Source organism: Squalius cephalus (genome assembly GCF_949319135.1).
Source record: "Squalius cephalus genome assembly, chromosome: 8".
NCBI lineage: Eukaryota > Metazoa > Chordata > Actinopteri > Cypriniformes > Leuciscidae > Squalius > Squalius cephalus.
Window position 1 is genome coordinate 33133029 of NC_137129.1, and position 18043 is coordinate 33151071.

Here is an 18043-nt window from a genome sequence, read left to right on the forward strand (position 1 = left end):
ACACTAAAAGGTTACGGGTTTTGCCAGTAGTGACAAATTACCTGTCATACAAACCCAAAAGAACATGCTGTCAGTGAATAACTCTGTAACATCCAAAAGGAGGGGTAACAGCAGCAAGAGCACATGTGAAAGAACTAGGGTAGATAGAGATAGAGAGGGGTGGGAGAAGGAGAGTACAGATAGACTATTGAACTGTAAGCATAGGACATGAGAGATCCATTATCAACCAGAATATGCACTCAGCAGAGGCAAAAGAAACCGCAACCTCTAAGTTGATTTATGACTGGTTGACCTGCCATTGCTCATTTGACCTGCAGCTTTCAGTAACCTGAGTTTACGGACAGGCTGATCAATAGAGAACAGCACCTCGAAATTCCCTTTCAGCCTTCAACAACAGCAAACATGACAGTAAGTCTTTTCAATCCTTTCAAAGTGTACATTCAGCTGTTGCATAAGCTTATGATCATGTAGGCAATGATTATTGCCCAAGCACATATTTTTAAAAGATTTTCAAATAGCATGTGATGTACATGCTCCATATTTTACTATATGAACAGTATAAACTACCATTCAAAAGTATAGGGTCAGTAAGACTAATGTTTTTGAAAGGAGTCTCTCATGCTCACCAAGTCTCCGTAAACCAAAACACATACGTATATTATATAAAACAAACTATTTGATGTATTATGTTCACAAAAAAAGATTGTGATTTTATATTCTGCAATGTGAGAAATAATGTCACAACTAAGAGAGTCACAATTAAAGAAACAGTTGCAATTACGAGAAATAAAAGCACATTTTTGAAATTTAAAGTAGCAATGACCTTTTTACTTTTCTTGTTTTAGGTAGAATGGGCTTGCAGTTATATTTATGTACAGAAGTGTTTATTTATTATAAAGTTCAGTCTTGAATTATAAACTGATTACTTACTGGCTATCACAACATACCAGAAAGGTATGTACTTTAATTCAACAATTCACAACATTCACAACTAATCCTGAAGAACTTTGACGAGGGGTTAACCAAAGATGACTTTTGGTGAGCAGTCTGTCCTCACACAACTCATGCCCAACAGGTGCACCTTTACCTCTTATGCAACACTGTCCCCCTTCTTCATTATCCCGAACCGCTGCTTTACTAAAGAGTGTAAATGTTCTGCTTTTGGAACACCAAAGCATTCAGACTAAAAATGAAAACATCATCCAGTTCAAATGTCTTCAATTCAAATTATGTATGACATTTTATCGGTTACCAAATCTATCGCTGAACAGAACACTTAATCCTATGAAACTCAGCTGATAGCACGGGTGTTTAAGGACAGTTAAGATGTGTTGACAGAATAAGCAATCCTCAGAACTGAACCTCAAATCACCCTTTCGCTGTAGTGATCTTATAATAGTATGCAATGACAGACCCCAGGAGTATATCTCTGATCCAGCTAGATCATATTTGCTTTCAACATGGCGTTTTGTGGTATTTGGTCCCCTTGTAGACAGCTAGTGAAACATTGTTTGACATGCTACAAAATGGTATAGAGAGAGAAAAAAACGTATGGGAACTATGCTGTGGACATTAAATAAGACTTTTAGCAAGCTAATTATTAAATAATGACGCTGTAATGGAAAATTAGTCATGCAAATTCCCTCTTAAATTACACGTTTTTGCCATGTCCATCTGCAACCGTGACCATCTTTGCTTCTTGCAGACTGCCACAAGACTTTTGGATGAGCTGTGTCACTTAACGGTTCAGTCTCTAGAATCACTGGAGCCATCAGAGCACTTCCAAGTTATTAAACTTCTTGGAGAGGGTTCATACGGCAAAGTTATGTTAGCAGTGCACAAGAAGAGAGGTAAGTGATGACAACCCTATTATATGTTGCTTTGTTTTTCTCTCATCTGATCTTATCCACACTACATCAAATTTCTTGGTAGAGTGCTTGATTACTGTTTACTGCTTCCTTCCTTTACCTTTGACAATATCTCAATTTGCATATAATCTAGGAACCCCAATGGCCCTTAAATTCTTTCTGCGAGAATCCACATCTCTCCTGTCATTTCTGAGGGAATATAACCTGTCTTTGGCCTTTTGCACCCATCCCTCACTTACCTCAGCTATGGGCATTGCTTTCTCCACTCCTACTCACTACGTGTTCGCCCAGCAACCTTGCCTCTATGGCGACCTCTATGATGTCATCGTTCCTGAGGTTGGTAAAAGCTTGACATCAGTTACATACGTCTTAATGATGATTGTATATGATTAATGAGAATTGCATGCAGGAATTAAACATCTATTTGCATGCCACAACTGACTAGTCCAGTCGAGAACCTAAAAAAGGTACATCTCTTGAGTTGTAATACACATAAAATGTTCAGATCAGGGTTATACAATCAGCCTCATGGAAGGCCACCTTCCTGCAATATATTTAGTGTTCTAACCTGAACAAGCTAATCAAGGTCTTTAGAATTCTCAGAAACTTCCAGGCAGTTTCCAAAGGATCCAAGAGGTCCAATGTCCTGCAGAGATTAGTTCTAACTGGCCCCAGATCACTTGCCTGGATGTTTCAATAATACTGAAGAGAAAGACCTTTATTAGAAAAAGACCTTTATTAGCTGGTTCAGGTGTGTTCGATTATAATTGCATCCAAACTCTGCAGAATAGTGGCCCTCCAGAAGCAGGATTACACCTAAGGTTTGAATCAGTGGCCTGTACTCCCAACACTGTAAATTTTGGATGTCTCCCTATCAAACACACCTGATTCAACTCATCGGCTAATCAGTAGAGACTCCAAGATTATGGAGCCATCCAAAACCACTGGTTTAGATGGAGTGAACAAAGAAAGAACATAAAAATTGATTGTAAATAACAGGCACAGTAGCTGTTCTACAATGGCTGGTTGCTGCAAGCTCGGGCTGTTTATTTTACATTAACTTATGTGTGAACCTTTTGCAGTGGAGTCTGTTTGACTTATAATATTGTAGAACAGTGGTTTTCAGTTCTGGTCCTGTGGACCCACCAAAACCACTGTTGTAGAACAAACAACTTAAGCCTTTAAAGCAGGGTTCACCAATCTCGGTCCTGGAGGGCCGCTGTCCTGCAGAGTTTAGCTCCAACCCCAATTAAACACACCTGAACCAGCTAATCAAGGTCTCACTAGGCGTACTAGAAACTTTCAAACAGGTGTGTTGGAGCTGGTTGGAGCTAAACTCTGCAGGACAGCGGCCCTCCAGGACCGAGATTGGTGAACCCTGCTTTAAAGTATGATTAAGTCATGTCCAATCTCATGGAGGGCCACTATCCCGCACAGTTGGCTCCAATCTTAATAAAGCACACATGAACAAGCTAATCAATGTTTTAGGGCAGGGGTAAGCAACTCTGGTCCTTGAGAACCACTTTCCTGTAAAGTTTAGATCCAACCCTAATCAAACACACCTGAACAAGCTAATCAAGGACAGGATTAGAAAGGGAGGTGAGTTTGACCATGGTTGGAGATAAACTAGAGGACCAGAGTTGCCCAACCACTGTTGGGGCAGGTTGGAGCAGGACATTGGCCCTCCAGGAAAGGTATTGGACACCCCTGGCTTAAGTGGTAACTTGATTTCTTGCAGGTTGGTCTGGAAGAGAGCCATGTCCAGGGAGTGGCTTCCCAGATCAGCGGTGCCCTCTCTCACCTTCATTCCCTTGGCTTTGTCCATCGTGATGTCAAACCGGAAAACATCTTCCTGTGTGACAGCGACTGCCGTTGGGTCAAGCTTGGTGATTTTGGCATGGTTAAGGCTGCAGGGACCAGGGTACCATGTGTGTGGTACAGTTCTCCTTACTGCACGCCTGAGGCTGAGATTGCAAGGAAGGGGGAGGAGATTGATTTGGGCAACTCAGAGGTGGATGACAATGGGAACAAGCCAAAAGGGGACTCCGGAATGGCTCAAAGGATGTTGGTATCTGTTGATCCCAGTACAGACAGCTGGGCATTAGGCATTCTAATCTACGCCATGCTTATGGGGAGCCTTCCATGGTCTGAGACTGTTTCAGACAACACTGCATATACAAGCTATCTGCAGTGGAGCAATTGGGAAGGTTCAGCATTACAAGAGAGAGGGTCAGATCAAACTGAGGACTTCCACCAGGTGGCAACCCAGTTTGCAGCATTCACCCCTCTTGCGACATGTCTTCTCAAGTCCCTGCTCTATCCACAGCCCAGGCTTCGTGGCAGGCCAGATGAGGTGGGAAGGTACCTGGGAGGAGCCTGGCTATTGGACAAGGATGTCAGTAGATGATGCAATGGACTTATGATGGACAGGACTGAGCTTGTTGTCATCTGGACTATTCACTCTTGGCAATCACTTTTTAGGTTCTGATGGTAACAGACAGTTCTAATCATAAGACTGTTGTTTAATACATTTATAATTAGTTGGGAGTTTCTTTTCCTAACTGACCATTACAGATCTTAACTGTAAACATTGAAGCTTTTAGAATACCCCAAAGAGTCATTAGGGTTGATTCAACTGAAGAGAGCTATAAAATAAATAAATAATTGGACCTCCACAGTCCAGCAATATTGCTATACACCAAAACAATGTGCGTCCTACAAAGATACTATATCTGTAAACAGATGGAACAGACATTGAAATTGTTAATTGCATAGTTTATTATGGGGAAAGAAGTCTATTTAAGGCAAATCAGTTCACTCAGCATTTTCATGCAAGTGAATCAACAACAATGGCCTCAAAAATCAGATAAACTTGAAAATTTTCAGGAAAATTTGCTTTTCCGGAGCAATCATACTGAATTTGGCCTTTGACTTGGTGAGTCTTTTCCTCATACTGTCTATGAAACGAAAGTTGTTTTCAAACATCTTATCTCTATTGAGACATACTGTATATCTGAGTGAAACAACTTATCAAACGGGGGGGGGGGGGGGGGGGGTGGGGGTGATTGGAACGATGGCTCATTGTTGTTTGCTATTTGCTGTGGTCTCATGTAAGTGACAGGATGCTGGAGAGCAGGGATTATAAGTTCATGTTTTTGACAAGAGTTTTTAAAAATGTGCACAGATAAATCATTTATAACAATGCAATATTCCATTAAAAACCTTTAATTGTCAACTTTGATTTCATAGTGACGTTAAAGGATGATAGAGGAGTATTATGATGTATACATAAATAATATATGATAAGGATTTCCAAACTGGAGGACCTTGATGTCCTAGACTGGAATCCATGATGGAACTGATGGGAATGTATAAATGTCAAATTAATTCAAATAAAGCAATTAAAATTTAATGGTTTGCTTTAATCTACAAAATCTGTATAAAATTTTTTATATTATTACCAACATTTTAAACTATATAACTCTTCTTATATAGTTTGCTTAAAATCATAAAGATTGGAATGTTCACTCCAGTCTTAAAAGCATATTTATGCTTTTAACAAACTATGCTCATTATGTCATCTTCATGTGGCACACTCTATGTTGTGAGAGTAAGAAGGAGAATATCGTATCTCTCAAATTTCAGCAGATAACATTCAGACACATACAAGCACTCAGACACTATGTGTCCTAGATTTAAAAATAACCCCTCCGACCATTAATAAAACTCTTTCAGCCATCATCACCTCTGTCAGACGCACACACACTTGAAACCACATACACATGCATGCACAAACACACAGAATCTTACAGATCTTTATCCCGCAGTGTCTCACACTTCTGCGTTTAAACCTGTCCCTCCATTCATTGACACCATACACACACAACAGGATGATGTTACATGTAACAGATAAGTCTTTGGCTTGAGTTCAAACTCTTTCAGCTGATCCATGAAAACATAACATTGTAAATTACTGAGTAAATATGACAACCATATTTGCAAAATACATGGAATTAATAACATCTTGATTTATTTACAACCGGACCATCACATAATGATAATAATAATAATAATAATAATAATAATAATAATATACAGCTGTAAACAAATGAAGACCCCCTGACTGTTCACAATACAATATAATAAATAATAATAATAAATGCAGCTGCAAATATTTGCACCGGATACTAAATGAATACAATCTAGGCCACTATCACTAAATTAAGACATCAAAAGTTTACAGATTTTGCCCTTTCAATCTGAAGTTATTTAGTCACCTTGTTAAGAGATTAACAGCTGAAATAGCTCATTACATGAAGGGAAGAAGACCAAGAAGATCATTTAACAGCTCTAGTACTAACTATTCCAGTCGCTGTCTGTATGACCTGTCATTTGATCTACTACATTCAAACACATTTATGTGTGCAATTACGCTACTGTTCAAGTGCTGACATCTTGCATGTTAATTTGCATGTAAAAGTGCATGAGAAAAATAGTTGTCTACAATATTTTATGCATGTGTAGCATGAGGATGCCAGGAATACCTTCTTTATGCTCAGAAAAATTTCAGCCATGTGCCATTTTGCGAACTTCAACCACACTCTTTCTACACACCTTGTTGTGGAAAATCCTATCCTTCTTCTGATACTTATCACCCTTGAACACCCAAGCATTAAAGGAACACTCCACCGTTTTTTTAAATAGGGCTTATTCACCTTCTTTCCTACATTTAGATAGGTGGGCAAATGCATTTTTGTCTCAGTGCATGCATTGTTTTAGTTTGACAGGGTCAGCGCTAGCTTAGCTTAGCACAATGAATGGAATCCTTTGTTGCCAGCTAGCATGTCCTGAGTAAAAGTGATATAAAAAAAAAAAAAAAAAAAACTAATTACTTCTTGTGGCCTGCAAATAGCAATGCAGATTAACACTAGGCGATTTCCTAGGCAGATATTGACTTGGGACTATATTAGGGGGAAGCACAGCCGAAGCACAGCTACTTAGGCGCAGAGATATCATGCCCAAGTAGCAGTGCTTCGCCTGTGCTTCCCCCTAATATAGTCCTTAATATATAAGTCAATATCTGCATAGGAAATCGCCTAGTGTTAATCTGCATCGCTGTTTGTACTTGTTGTGAATACGCAGGCCACAAGAAGTAATTAGGTGGGTTTTTTTTTTTATATATATCACTTTTACTCGGGACATGCTAGCTGGCAACAAAGGATTCCATTCATTGTGCTAAGCTAAGCTAGCGCCGACCCTGTCAAACTAAAACAATGCATGCACTGAGACAAAAATGCATTTGCCCACCTATCTAAATGTAGGAAAGAAGGTGAATAAGCCCTATTTCAAAAAACAGTGGAGTGTTCCTTTAACATTAGATGAGACAGCACATTTAATGGGTAGACTTAAAAGAAATACAAAATATATATATATATGTATATTAATTGCATGTAAAATTTACATTGATTTGGATTACAAAGTTTTAAACTAATAAACAATGTGGTGCATATTTTTCATACATAAAAGAAACAAGAAGGAATAAGATTTATAGGCCTAGTAATAAACCAAACGTGTTTTAAATACACAATAACTTAAACTATACACGAGTGACAAGGAAGGCATGGAACACGAGGCTTATATACAGTACACAGGGGTTAACAAGACTAACTAGACAAAGATAAAACAATGAGGGACTAATGAAGGGAACCAAAAGAACTACAAACCTACACACAGGAAGCAGGAAAGTAGAAATACAACATAAAAGTCCAAGCAAACAGACAACATGTAACACTATGCCATGATTAATATGAGTGTACTTAGAAATTAGATAATATAGAAAAATCGATTCATCATGTTTTAGTCTTAATCATCAAAATTCCATAATTTCCTTTTGAGGATTAATAAAGTAGTATTGTATCGTAAAATGTTAATCATCACAGTCCCCAATGAGAAAAGGGGTGAATTTAGAATATATAGCATACTTCTCTCACTATTTCTGCTATTTAAAGATACTGTATGGCAGAACTAGTATCTATTCCAAGTTCTTTTTAATGAGTTAGAACAAGATATCTTGATCCACTATGTGTTTGATCAGATATTAAGGAAGGGAGATCTAGCATGATACGAGCCCTCCAAGGACACACCATTAAATCAAAATGTGAAAAATCGTTCAAAGGTCAAGCTCTCTGTCCAATTTAATTTGACTTTAATCCTAAAGCACCTTTAATTCACATTAGCAGAACTGGCAGATCAAGTGTGTGTGAGTGTGAGAGTGAGTGAGTGAGTGAGTGAGTGAGTGAGTGAGTGAGTGAGTGAGTGAGTGAGTGAGTGAGTGAGTGAGTGAGTGAGTGAGTGAGTGAGTGAGTGAGAGAGAGCGCGCGATCATGTTCACAATCTAGACATTTTGATAGAGTGGTACTGAATAACACTCTTGTTCACACGTCACTCACACTTTCAGACTTCTAAATGAGGAACGATTCAAGCTTGCATCAACGAGTGAACAGCTGATCCTCAAATATGCTCCCTATTTATTAGCCAAGAACATTTCCCCGCAACGTTTCAAAACAGACCTTAACACTGTATCCTAACCAGCCGCTACCACGATGAGAGACGTGGACATTTTGTTTAATCGCTTGGTTTCTATTTCTGTGCATTCACACTGAAGCCCTGACCATTTTGATCCAAAATCTTATTATATAGTCTTACCATATAGTCTTAAAACATTAAAAGGTTAGATAAATAGTGTCCCTCCTTATTAATGAAAGTTGTCATAATTTACTCACCCTCATGTCATTCCAAACTGATGCAACTTTTTTTTCTGTGGAACACAAAATGAGAAATGATGAATGATGTTTTTAGTGTTAGAATGGAGATGATGTACAGGCCACTCTTTTCCATAGTAAAAGTGTAAGAATAACCAGGTTAAGCTCAAAACACAGAAATGTTTCATAAAAGTAATCAAGAAGAACCACGCAACCAGTGTTTTAAACAATAGTTTTGTATGGAAACAGACCAAAATATTAGTCATTATTCACTTATATTCATGTATAAATTAAAAACAGTCTACATATTTAATGTTTTCCTGGTCAGTTTTATGGACATTAAGAAAATGTGAATATATACATAAAAATAAAAATAAACAGGAGTAGGACCATTGATTGGAAAAAGGTAGCGCATTATTAAATTATTTTTCTATACAAACAACTTGTATTTATACTAGGGCTGTCAAACGATTAATCGCAATTAATCGCATCCAAAATAAAAGTTTGTATTTACATAATATATGTGTGTGTACGGTGTATAATTATTTTCTATATATAAATACACACACATGCATGTATATATTTAAGAAATATTTGCATGTATATACTGTGTATATATATTTATATTATATATAATTTATATTATATATAAATATTTTATATATAAATAACAAATTTTTCTTAAATATTTATGCATGTGTGTGTATTTATATATAGAAAATAATTATACTCCATACACACACATATATTATGTAAACACAAACTTTTATTTTGGATGCGATTAATCGCGATTAATCGTTTGACAGCCCTAATTTATACACGTCTTTAGTCAACTGAAAGTAAATAAAAAATGTAATCTTTTTCATTAAGGGCATGCTTACATGACAACGATGTACTAAAAACAGAAACGTTTTTCCTTCGCATTTTTCACGTACAAACGACAACGCCGTCAAAACGATGAATGGTCACATGGATCCGCGGAAATGACTAAAAACGTTGTATTATGCTGCCAGGCCAGTAGTTGGCGATGCCACTTTTTAAAGAAAATCTACGCGCCTATAAACTAAACACGTAATACGCATTCGCAAGACTTCACCATTTTCACAAAATTGTGTTTTTGTAGTTTACATGGAGACAATAATATTATCATTTTCAAAATTGTGCACTTTGAACCCTGTTTTCAAAAGTTTATATTTTCAGGCCCCAAAAACGCCATTGTTGAGTAAATGAACGGCCAAAACGCATAAAAAGCTTTCCGTTTTAGTTTAAACAGTGTCATGAAAATGGCTCAATTCTCGGTTTCACTCATAAGTTGTATATACATAAGACAATCAACAGCTGAAGCATGATTCAATTGCAAGGTAAAAAATCTCACAAGTCCAAATCCAATAATAGATGTCCCAGTCCAAAGTTCAAAAGCAATCCAATTAATTATGTAAACAAGGTAAATCCACAACCCAGGAGTCATTGGGTACAAAGCAAACCTTTGTAAGTATGAAAAACTAAGCCAATCAGAATGATTCTGTGAACGAACAAGCCATAACAAAGATTAAGGGAACTACAAAGGGTTTTTAAGCGGTCATTACTCTCAACAGGCAAGGAGTAGGTGTGCATGTATTATGAAAATACTCAGCACTGGGGTGACAGAGACGTTTGGTGGCCAAACTGAGAAGGACAGGCTGTGAGTGGTCCATCTTTCTCAACTAATCAAACCAGCTGAGCTAGGAAAAGTCTGCAAAAAGGAAGCGTACAAGATGTTATCTGAGATAGATGTAAGTGACGGAAACAGACTCTGTTATGTGCCCTAAGGTCATCAGCTGGAAAATACAGCTTAAGCGCAGCTTTTGGTAGCTGTGTTTAGCGGATTTATTGCTGGTCCAAGCTGGTCTTGCACATGACTAATGGCCAATCTTCGACCAACTACCATGGTCCACAACAACATTTACCATCTTAAACTGGATTTTCCAGTAGAAACTGCTAGGCACAAAGCTCACAAAAATGTGAGATAGATTAACCATCTGTAATTATAGTGATTTTATTTACTTCCAAAATTCAGTAGCTTTCACGTTTCAGTGACATTCGCTGAGTAAACAAAAAGCCATTTTCGATAAAAAATTGTATATAAGATTTCCATTCAAGGTTAACACAAAAGCTGAGAGAGTTCAACTCACCTGGACTAGCGCACAATCCCATGCTAAAAGCATTTGAAGAAATATTTACATGAAAACATAAGAAATATTTACTTTAATATACTTGTATCAAATATTTTGTATTGACTGAATATGAAATAAATGTGATATACAGATAATCCCTCAACACACTTTTACTCACGCAAATTACTCAAATCAATGAAGCATATGTTAATGCTTAAGGAGACATACTAATATGAGGAAATTATATTTGAAGTTATATATTTATAATATTTTGGTTAGAAGAATTGTAAATTTATCATGGTAACAATTGTCTGCCTACAAAAAAAAATTGTATACACTTACTGTAAGGCCATAATAGATTAAAAAGAATATCTTTCAGAATATTTATTTCATAAGTGTTGTAATACAGTGCATCCATAATTATAAATCAATATTTTATCAATATATTAAAAAATATAACTAATATTTTGTATATAATCTTTTGTAAGTAATATATAATTGTTAACCAGGGCTGGAAGAGAAAATTAAGGTTTTCTTTTACAGGTATACATTAAAAAGTTCATGCTCATTGGGGCAGCAGGGTCACAAAAAAACAGGTTGAGAAGAAAAGTTATTACCTGAAAAAATTAAAGAATTAAGGTGAAGAATTAGATGTGAGACCATCAGGAATCCTTTAGTCTCCAGTGCCATCATTTTCCAGAACTGCAACCTACTTGGAGTTTGCCTTGGTGTTGTGCTTGGAAAAAACATACGATCAGAATATTGACTTGCCTAATAATTATGCACACACTGTAACTGTACTATGTTATTACGGTGGAAGACTATGGACATTTTTGTAAGGACAACAAATCAGCAAACTGTTGTACATGGAGCAGAGGGCCTTGAAATCTGATAACAGACAAAATGAGAAATTATATACATTTGAAATAGCAAATCCTAATTCAAATAACATTGGACCTCATAAACAGTAATATGCTTGTATTTGTTTCCACGCTATAAGCTTTAGGCTAGGCTTGGCATTTTAGATATTTTTCATAGACTGGTATGGCAAATCCTAATATTTTTAAGAATCATATTCCACAGAGATTATTAAAAAAAAATCACATGTGAAGCAATGTGCATTATAGTTCTTTTGTATATTTTATTTTCGTTTAACACTCAAGTTACTCAAGTAAATGACGATATGGATAAGTAATGGATATCTAGACATAATCCTTATATTTGAGGGACATAATTTTTCTACATTGTGGCCTTCAACCAATATTTATGTAGATTTATACTGTACAGATTTTATATATTCTTATGACACATAGGATGTTAAGCTCTTGACATATCCAGGCCTCATTTAAATTCTACACTTTCAATCCATCTCTGACTTTTTAAACACTCACACGCATATTCACTCCTCCAAAACCAAAGACAACACATACAAGTTATGACAACAAAGTGGAAACATCCAACACTTTGTGGACAAATGTAAAGATACTGAAACAGCCTTCAAAAAAAACATTACCATAAAGTTTCACATAGTACGCCCATCTTTTTATACAATCTTTTTCATAATTTCAGTTGGCTGATTTGTTTTATAAGACCAACAGAGTTCTTAATAGCCTATTTCTCACCTCTGTGCTCTGCTAAGATTAGCAGCTTTACATACAGCTTGCCTCTAACGTTCCATACTAGTATCCAGTATCTTTTAATTGCAGTAGTTCTGATGAAGGAATGGGAACAATAATGGAATGAAAGATGATGAAACTTTTTCAGAACTGGACCCAGTTCCCAGAAGAGGGGTCTTGGCGTGATGCTGGAGGAGGAACAGAGCTGAAAGAAAGAAAGAAAGAAAGAAAGAAAGAAAGAAAGAAAGAAAGAAAGAAAGAAAGAAAGAAAGAAAGAAAGAAAGAAAGAAAGAAAGAAAGAAAGAAAGAAAGAAAGAAAGAAAGAAAGAAAAAGATTATTCCAGCTTTTACATACTTTTGCACACTAAAACATGTAGTGGTTTAAGATCAGTTTTAAAAAAATATTTAGGGCCAGATTTACTAAACAGCAATTAGACTTGAATCTCATAAATGCACAGAAGAGAATGGAAAGTTCTGTGGGTGATCTACTGACAATGCAATACAGACGCATCCAGCTCATTCTCATAATGACCAACAAAAGCAATCTACCAAAAGCAGCGCAAATTAGCGTAGTATTGGCTGAACGTCTGATGCATAAGGCACACAAATTGGGAAACACTTCTGGAGTTTAGAAGTCGTCATCTGATTGGTTGAATTCTCCAGGATTTTTTTTTTTTTTTAAGGTCCGCCTAGAAACAAAGCCAAACCCCCTCATGGAAAAAGAAAGCCATTGTGTTTACAACTGTGATAATAGCTGGGTTTCCATCCAAACGTGAAGCGAATCTTTTCAAAGTTCGCAAAAAATGCAAATTAGGTGCATTTCCATCAAGTTGTTCGAGTGGATGACGCGGTATTGGTAACCTAGTAACCAACAGTAAATAAAACACCATCACCGGAAACAGTAGTGATGTGTCGTTCGCGAACGAGTCCTTCTTTAAGTGAAGGGTGAGAGTCGGTTCCCGTCTGAGAGCCGTTTTCCCTTTTTGTATATTAATACAAGACAGAATAATATGATAATCCTTTCGCTACACTGCTCAGCAACACGTCAAGTAGTCACTAGCTGAATGTTATTTTGATGTGTATGTGCGTGCAATCACGTGTGATGACATAATCCCACCGCTCTCAATTCGCAGGTGGTCAGAATTAAGGGATTTTTTCCCCGAAATTTAGCATTTCCATAACTCGTTTCTGATGCGATATTTCAAAATGCGCGTAAAAACAGTGTGACGGAAACATACCTATAGAGCACAGCGCCATTGTTGCAGGAAAGTTGCACATCGTTCTTGAATTAATAATTTATTATATATAAAACTAACTGTGATTGGTTGCTTTACATGTCGGTCAGACGTTCTCTTGGGCGGTCCTTGGCCAATGAAAGCTGCGATGGAGTCCAGACCTTCTGCCATCAGTCTAAAGGTCTGCCTACGTGAGACTAGGTGCAGGTAATCTACTAATAACACAGGCAGAGTGAATTAAAAAAAAAGTGGCTTGGAAAAGGATATGTTCGGATAACGTTTTCCTGTGGCATTCCAAATTAATGAACACGAGTGGAGAAAAATTCTCTGCGATGCCTCCTCCTACAGCAACTATGGCAACATGTCAAGCGTAAAATGGGTTAAGACATGCTTTTTTGGGAGTTAAATAATAACGCAAAAAACAGTTAATTGACACAAACCTTAGTAAATCACATTGTGGTATTTATTTAAATACTCTACTCCTATATATTTTGCACCTGAAAGGGAAACTCCAACAAATGCATATGCAATAAGGTCAGCCTCCAAAATACATTTACATTTGGCTTTTAAGTAAAGTGACTTTACCTTTACCATTTACCTTACCTTTTTTAATGCCAAAATAGAGTTTGTGCTAGCGGTGAGTAAATCTGGCCCTTAGTGATTAGTAGTAATATCTGAGTACAGGAACTTATTCATTGGTCAAGAATCATGTTACCTTGCAGAGCTGGAGAAATCTCCCCATAGGTCAGAGCTGGGGTTTGACTGAACCACTGTATTAGAGTTACTGCTGTCCAGTTCTAATAAACATCCTAAGAGTAGGGAAAGAACATTATCAAGAAAAACGTTATCAAGATATCTGTAAAATGTATGTGTGTTTGTCTGCATGTGCATGCATTTAGAGTGGGTGAGATATTATTAAAAATTAATTGTCAGGCTTTTATTATTGTTACAACACTGATCGAAAGCGTTTTGTCTTTGCATTTGTCCTCTAAATAACGTTTTTGTAAGAAATATTCTACTATTATGTGTGCGAGCTCCTCTCCTTATTGAACTCAGAATTAATATATTACATATATACCTTATCCATGGCATCAAAGAAAAGAGGATGCACAAATTAGTTCATATATAAGTAGTAATGAGGTCAAATGATGTACCTGTCTGTGCTCCTCCTGATGGCTGTTCTGTGTTGTGATTGGACGAAGGAGGAGGAGCTATCTTTCCCCCTGGAGGTGGAGGGAGGAGCCCAAAGCCTCCTGAGCTCTGAGGGCGGGGTTTATCTCTCTTTTTACCTTGCTAAATACAAAGAAACATTTCTCTAATTTAACACAAACTGTATATTTACAATATGTGGACATGAAAAATCACTGTATAATCTTCTGAACATGAAGTGATGCAACACTAGAACTATTAAAAGCCAAAATGTGACAAAAATAAATAAAAATCTCATTACAAAAGAAGTTTTCAGCCATTTTACCCCGATATTCAGTGTGATGGTCTGTCCCTCTTTGAAGCCTAGATCCAGTTTGGGTCCTGAGTCTGCAGACTGAGAACTTTTGCTAAGTTCATCCTCCTGTTTAACCCACCTTACAGAAAGAAAAAATGTAATATTTTAAAAAGAAAATCAAAAACTGTATCTGCTAAAACTGCTTATTATGCCCAAAGGGAATTAAGTAAAAGCATCAAATGGCATCCAAGGTGTCAATGCAAATACAAAAGCATTGCCAGTCAAAATGTCCACATGATTTTTAATAGAAACTCACTTGAAATGATCCTGCAAGGCGACATTGAAGTCAAAAGAATCACCTCTGTCTCCGAATCCAACGCCAATGAACGCACTCCGACCTAAAATGGATAATGCTCATCTAAACTGTAGCATAGCAGTGAAGTATAACCTATTTCCCAGTACGGTAAGATACAGGGTATGTAAAGTAAGATGATACACTCACCATTGTCATCCTGAATACGGAGAACAAAATAGCGACTAGAATCGCTGACAGTCTCCAAGGCAATGCCAGGGTATTCCGTAATCGGTGCTTGAGCAAACAGCTCACCTGAAGACAATGATGAAAGAAGGACATCTAGGAGCTTATTTGGCTGAACAAATGCCTCTGAGAGTCATCCAACCAAACATTCAATTTAGATTTAGATTCTTTTGCATCAGTATGCAGATTTCTAACCTGAGACTTTGTCCTCCAGTTTGATGTAAGCCACCTTCCCCTTTGCTGTTATGCGCAAACGACCTGTCCAATCAGGAGTGTCCAGCTTCCAGTCAGCCGCCCTGCCATTATCACAGCAGAAATGTCATTTCAGGTCCATCAATTTGTGTATTTTTCATACTCTAGATGGGTTTTCTATGGAAACATCTTTAGGGGGAGTTTAAAGGGATAGTTAAGTTCACCCAAAAATGAAAATTGGCATCATTTATTCATCCCCGTGTCATTCCAACCCTATAAGACTTTGCATGCATCACACGCTAGAACAAACTTCATTGGTTCGCGCGCATTACCCACGCATGTTTGAGCTTCCGTGTTTACCATGTGTGATGATGTGCTCTATATGTGTTTAATCATTGTTAAATTGCCAAATTCAAATCGGTTCATTATATAAAGCTATTCAATCACTTTACAAAACTAATCAAATCGTTCGATTCATATGGATTTGTTTTACAATTCCTTTATGCCTTTTTTGGATCTTCTAAGTTTTGGTAACCTGAAGAGGAACATTGAGGGGCAGAAACCTCTCAGGTTTCACTATAAATATCTTAAATTGTGTTTCAAGGTTGAAGTATTATGGGTTTGGAATGACATGAAGGTGACTAAATGATAAAAAAAAAAAAAAATTGTAACATTTTTGTTATAATCTAACACATTATAGTAATGAGTACTGGGGAAAAAGTGATTGATTGTCACAATGCAAAGTCAGTATGAAATTAATATTCTCCCTACCTGTTTTTTAAATGCATGATATTGATCTTATCATTTCAATAATCCTTTGTACTCAGATGTACATCACAATGTGGAAGAAAAGATCTGTCGCTACCTCAATTTCATGAGACTTTAATGGTCCCAAAATAGGCTTCATTTTTATTTTTTGGGGGTCCAAACATGACAGGCTTCATGTGATTCACACAAATAGCAGCTCCTTGGGTTCAAGCTTTTAGTTTGGTGGGAACAGAAGACATTTAACCCATTTCCACAGTTTATGGCAAATCCAGAAGTATTATCGCAATTTCCAGAGCTATTACAACAACACTATAGGCTCCTACTGAGGGAATACAACTGGTATTTTAGAGGAGGAATGTGTGTCACTGAAGCATCACATTCTCTGTGGGCAAGAGCTATTAGGACTAATTATACTATAAACTGGACCACATATACGCAGAAAACACACCTCACATCAACACAATACCATATTATTACAACCATACTGATAATAATAATAATACAAATGACAGATGCTCTATCTACTTCAATGGCATGAAAATGTCATGCAAATAATTATTAATTGTAATGAAATTTTCAGTTTACTCTTGACCAATTCCTATTAAGATGCATGAGCTAGTCGTCAAACAGACCAAGCATCTGACATCACAAGATGTTTTCCCTCTATCAGCAGAACTGTATGGTCAATGTCTCTGCGACATACCAGTCCACAGAAAAATAATTAAATGCGATACATGTATTGTTTATTATAAAATCTTGTTCGAAATAGACGTATGGTGCTGATACAAACAAGACAAAAACGTATTGCGTATTACAACATTATTTACATTACAAACACCTGCCATGGGCACAGGCCCGCACATCCTTTAATTCACCTGTATCCGCGATTCGACGCCCTCGGCGGTATGCGGTAAACACTGACATCTGGTTTTACGCACAGAATTGACTCGTATTCCCCCTCGGACGCCATCTTGAACTGATTTCAATGAATGCGAGTAATATTTCTGTCTTCATCCAATTTGTTATTGCGGGCCAGCCGCTTCTACAGGCATCGGAGCGTCAGTGACGTCAACGATGCTTCAGGCACGAGCTTGAGAATGACGCATCACGCTTCCTCAGATCTGAGAATGAAAGGATCGACTCATTGTTATGGAAACCGGGCTCAGTGCAACCGCAAACATGGTGTTGGGATCAGCGGATTTTTCATCGCATGTTCGCATCCCTTTGGTACTCCAAACCAAGTGGCACATTTAACAAACCGTTTACATTCATTATTCATATATTATTTTGTTTATTGTCTTTTTTTATCAAAGGGCTTTCATGCAGCAACAACAACACAAATCATGTGTTTGTTTACCCTTGTGGTTTCAATGTAAACCACATAGCCACGCCCACTCATCAATAATCACTGACCAGCGTGCGTTCACGCAATGCAAACCGCCACTCCCACCTCATGAATATTCAGTAG

General features: G+C 37.2%; 3 protein-coding genes across 4 annotated transcripts in view; 1 reads left to right on the forward strand and 2 right to left on the reverse strand.

The window, feature by feature from the left end:
* The window catches only part of LOC307163494 (formyl peptide receptor 2-like), a 322109-nt gene that overhangs the window by 97086 nt on the left and 206980 nt on the right, over positions 1 to 18043 (reverse strand). The window lies entirely within an intron of this gene.
* LOC307163495 (serine/threonine-protein kinase SBK1) lies at positions 67 to 5323 on the forward strand. The gene is made up of 4 exons (XM_079879543.1): positions 67 to 408; positions 1706 to 1850; positions 2002 to 2204; positions 3607 to 5323. Exons 1-4 carry the CDS (start codon positions 403 to 405, stop codon positions 4273 to 4275), a joined length of 1023 nt encoding a protein of 340 aa, XP_079735669.1. The 5' UTR covers positions 67 to 402; the 3' UTR covers positions 4276 to 5323.
* Positions 12405 to 17970, reverse strand: necap1 (NECAP endocytosis associated 1). Its single transcript, XM_079879546.1, has 8 exons — positions 17451 to 17970; positions 15811 to 15911; positions 15580 to 15684; positions 15394 to 15475; positions 15108 to 15216; positions 14788 to 14926; positions 14349 to 14442; positions 12405 to 12603 (listed from the first exon to the last, which is right to left on the reverse strand). The coding sequence occupies exons 1-8, from the start codon at positions 17543 to 17545 to the stop codon at positions 12543 to 12545; spliced, it is 786 nt and encodes a 261-aa protein (XP_079735672.1). The 5' UTR covers positions 17546 to 17970; the 3' UTR covers positions 12405 to 12542.

Coding starts and splice junctions, on each gene's coding strand:
- necap1 (XM_079879546.1), bottom strand. CDS start 17,545: ATGGCGTCCGAGGGGGAATACGAGTCAATTCTGTGCGTAAAACCAGAT. Junction 15,685..15,810: donor ACTGGAGGACAAAGTCTCAG/GTTAGAAATCTG, acceptor CATTGTCTTCAG/GTGAGCTGTTTGCTCAAGCA. Junction 15,217..15,393: donor GCCTTGCAGGATCATTTCAA/GTGAGTTTCTAT, acceptor TCTTTCTGTAAG/GTGGGTTAAACAGGAGGATG.
- LOC307163495 (XM_079879543.1), top strand. Junction 1,851..2,001: donor AGCAGTGCACAAGAAGAGAG/GTAAGTGATGAC, acceptor CATATAATCTAG/GAACCCCAATGGCCCTTAAA. Junction 2,205..3,606: donor ATGATGTCATCGTTCCTGAG/GTTGGTAAAAGC, acceptor GATTTCTTGCAG/GTTGGTCTGGAAGAGAGCCA.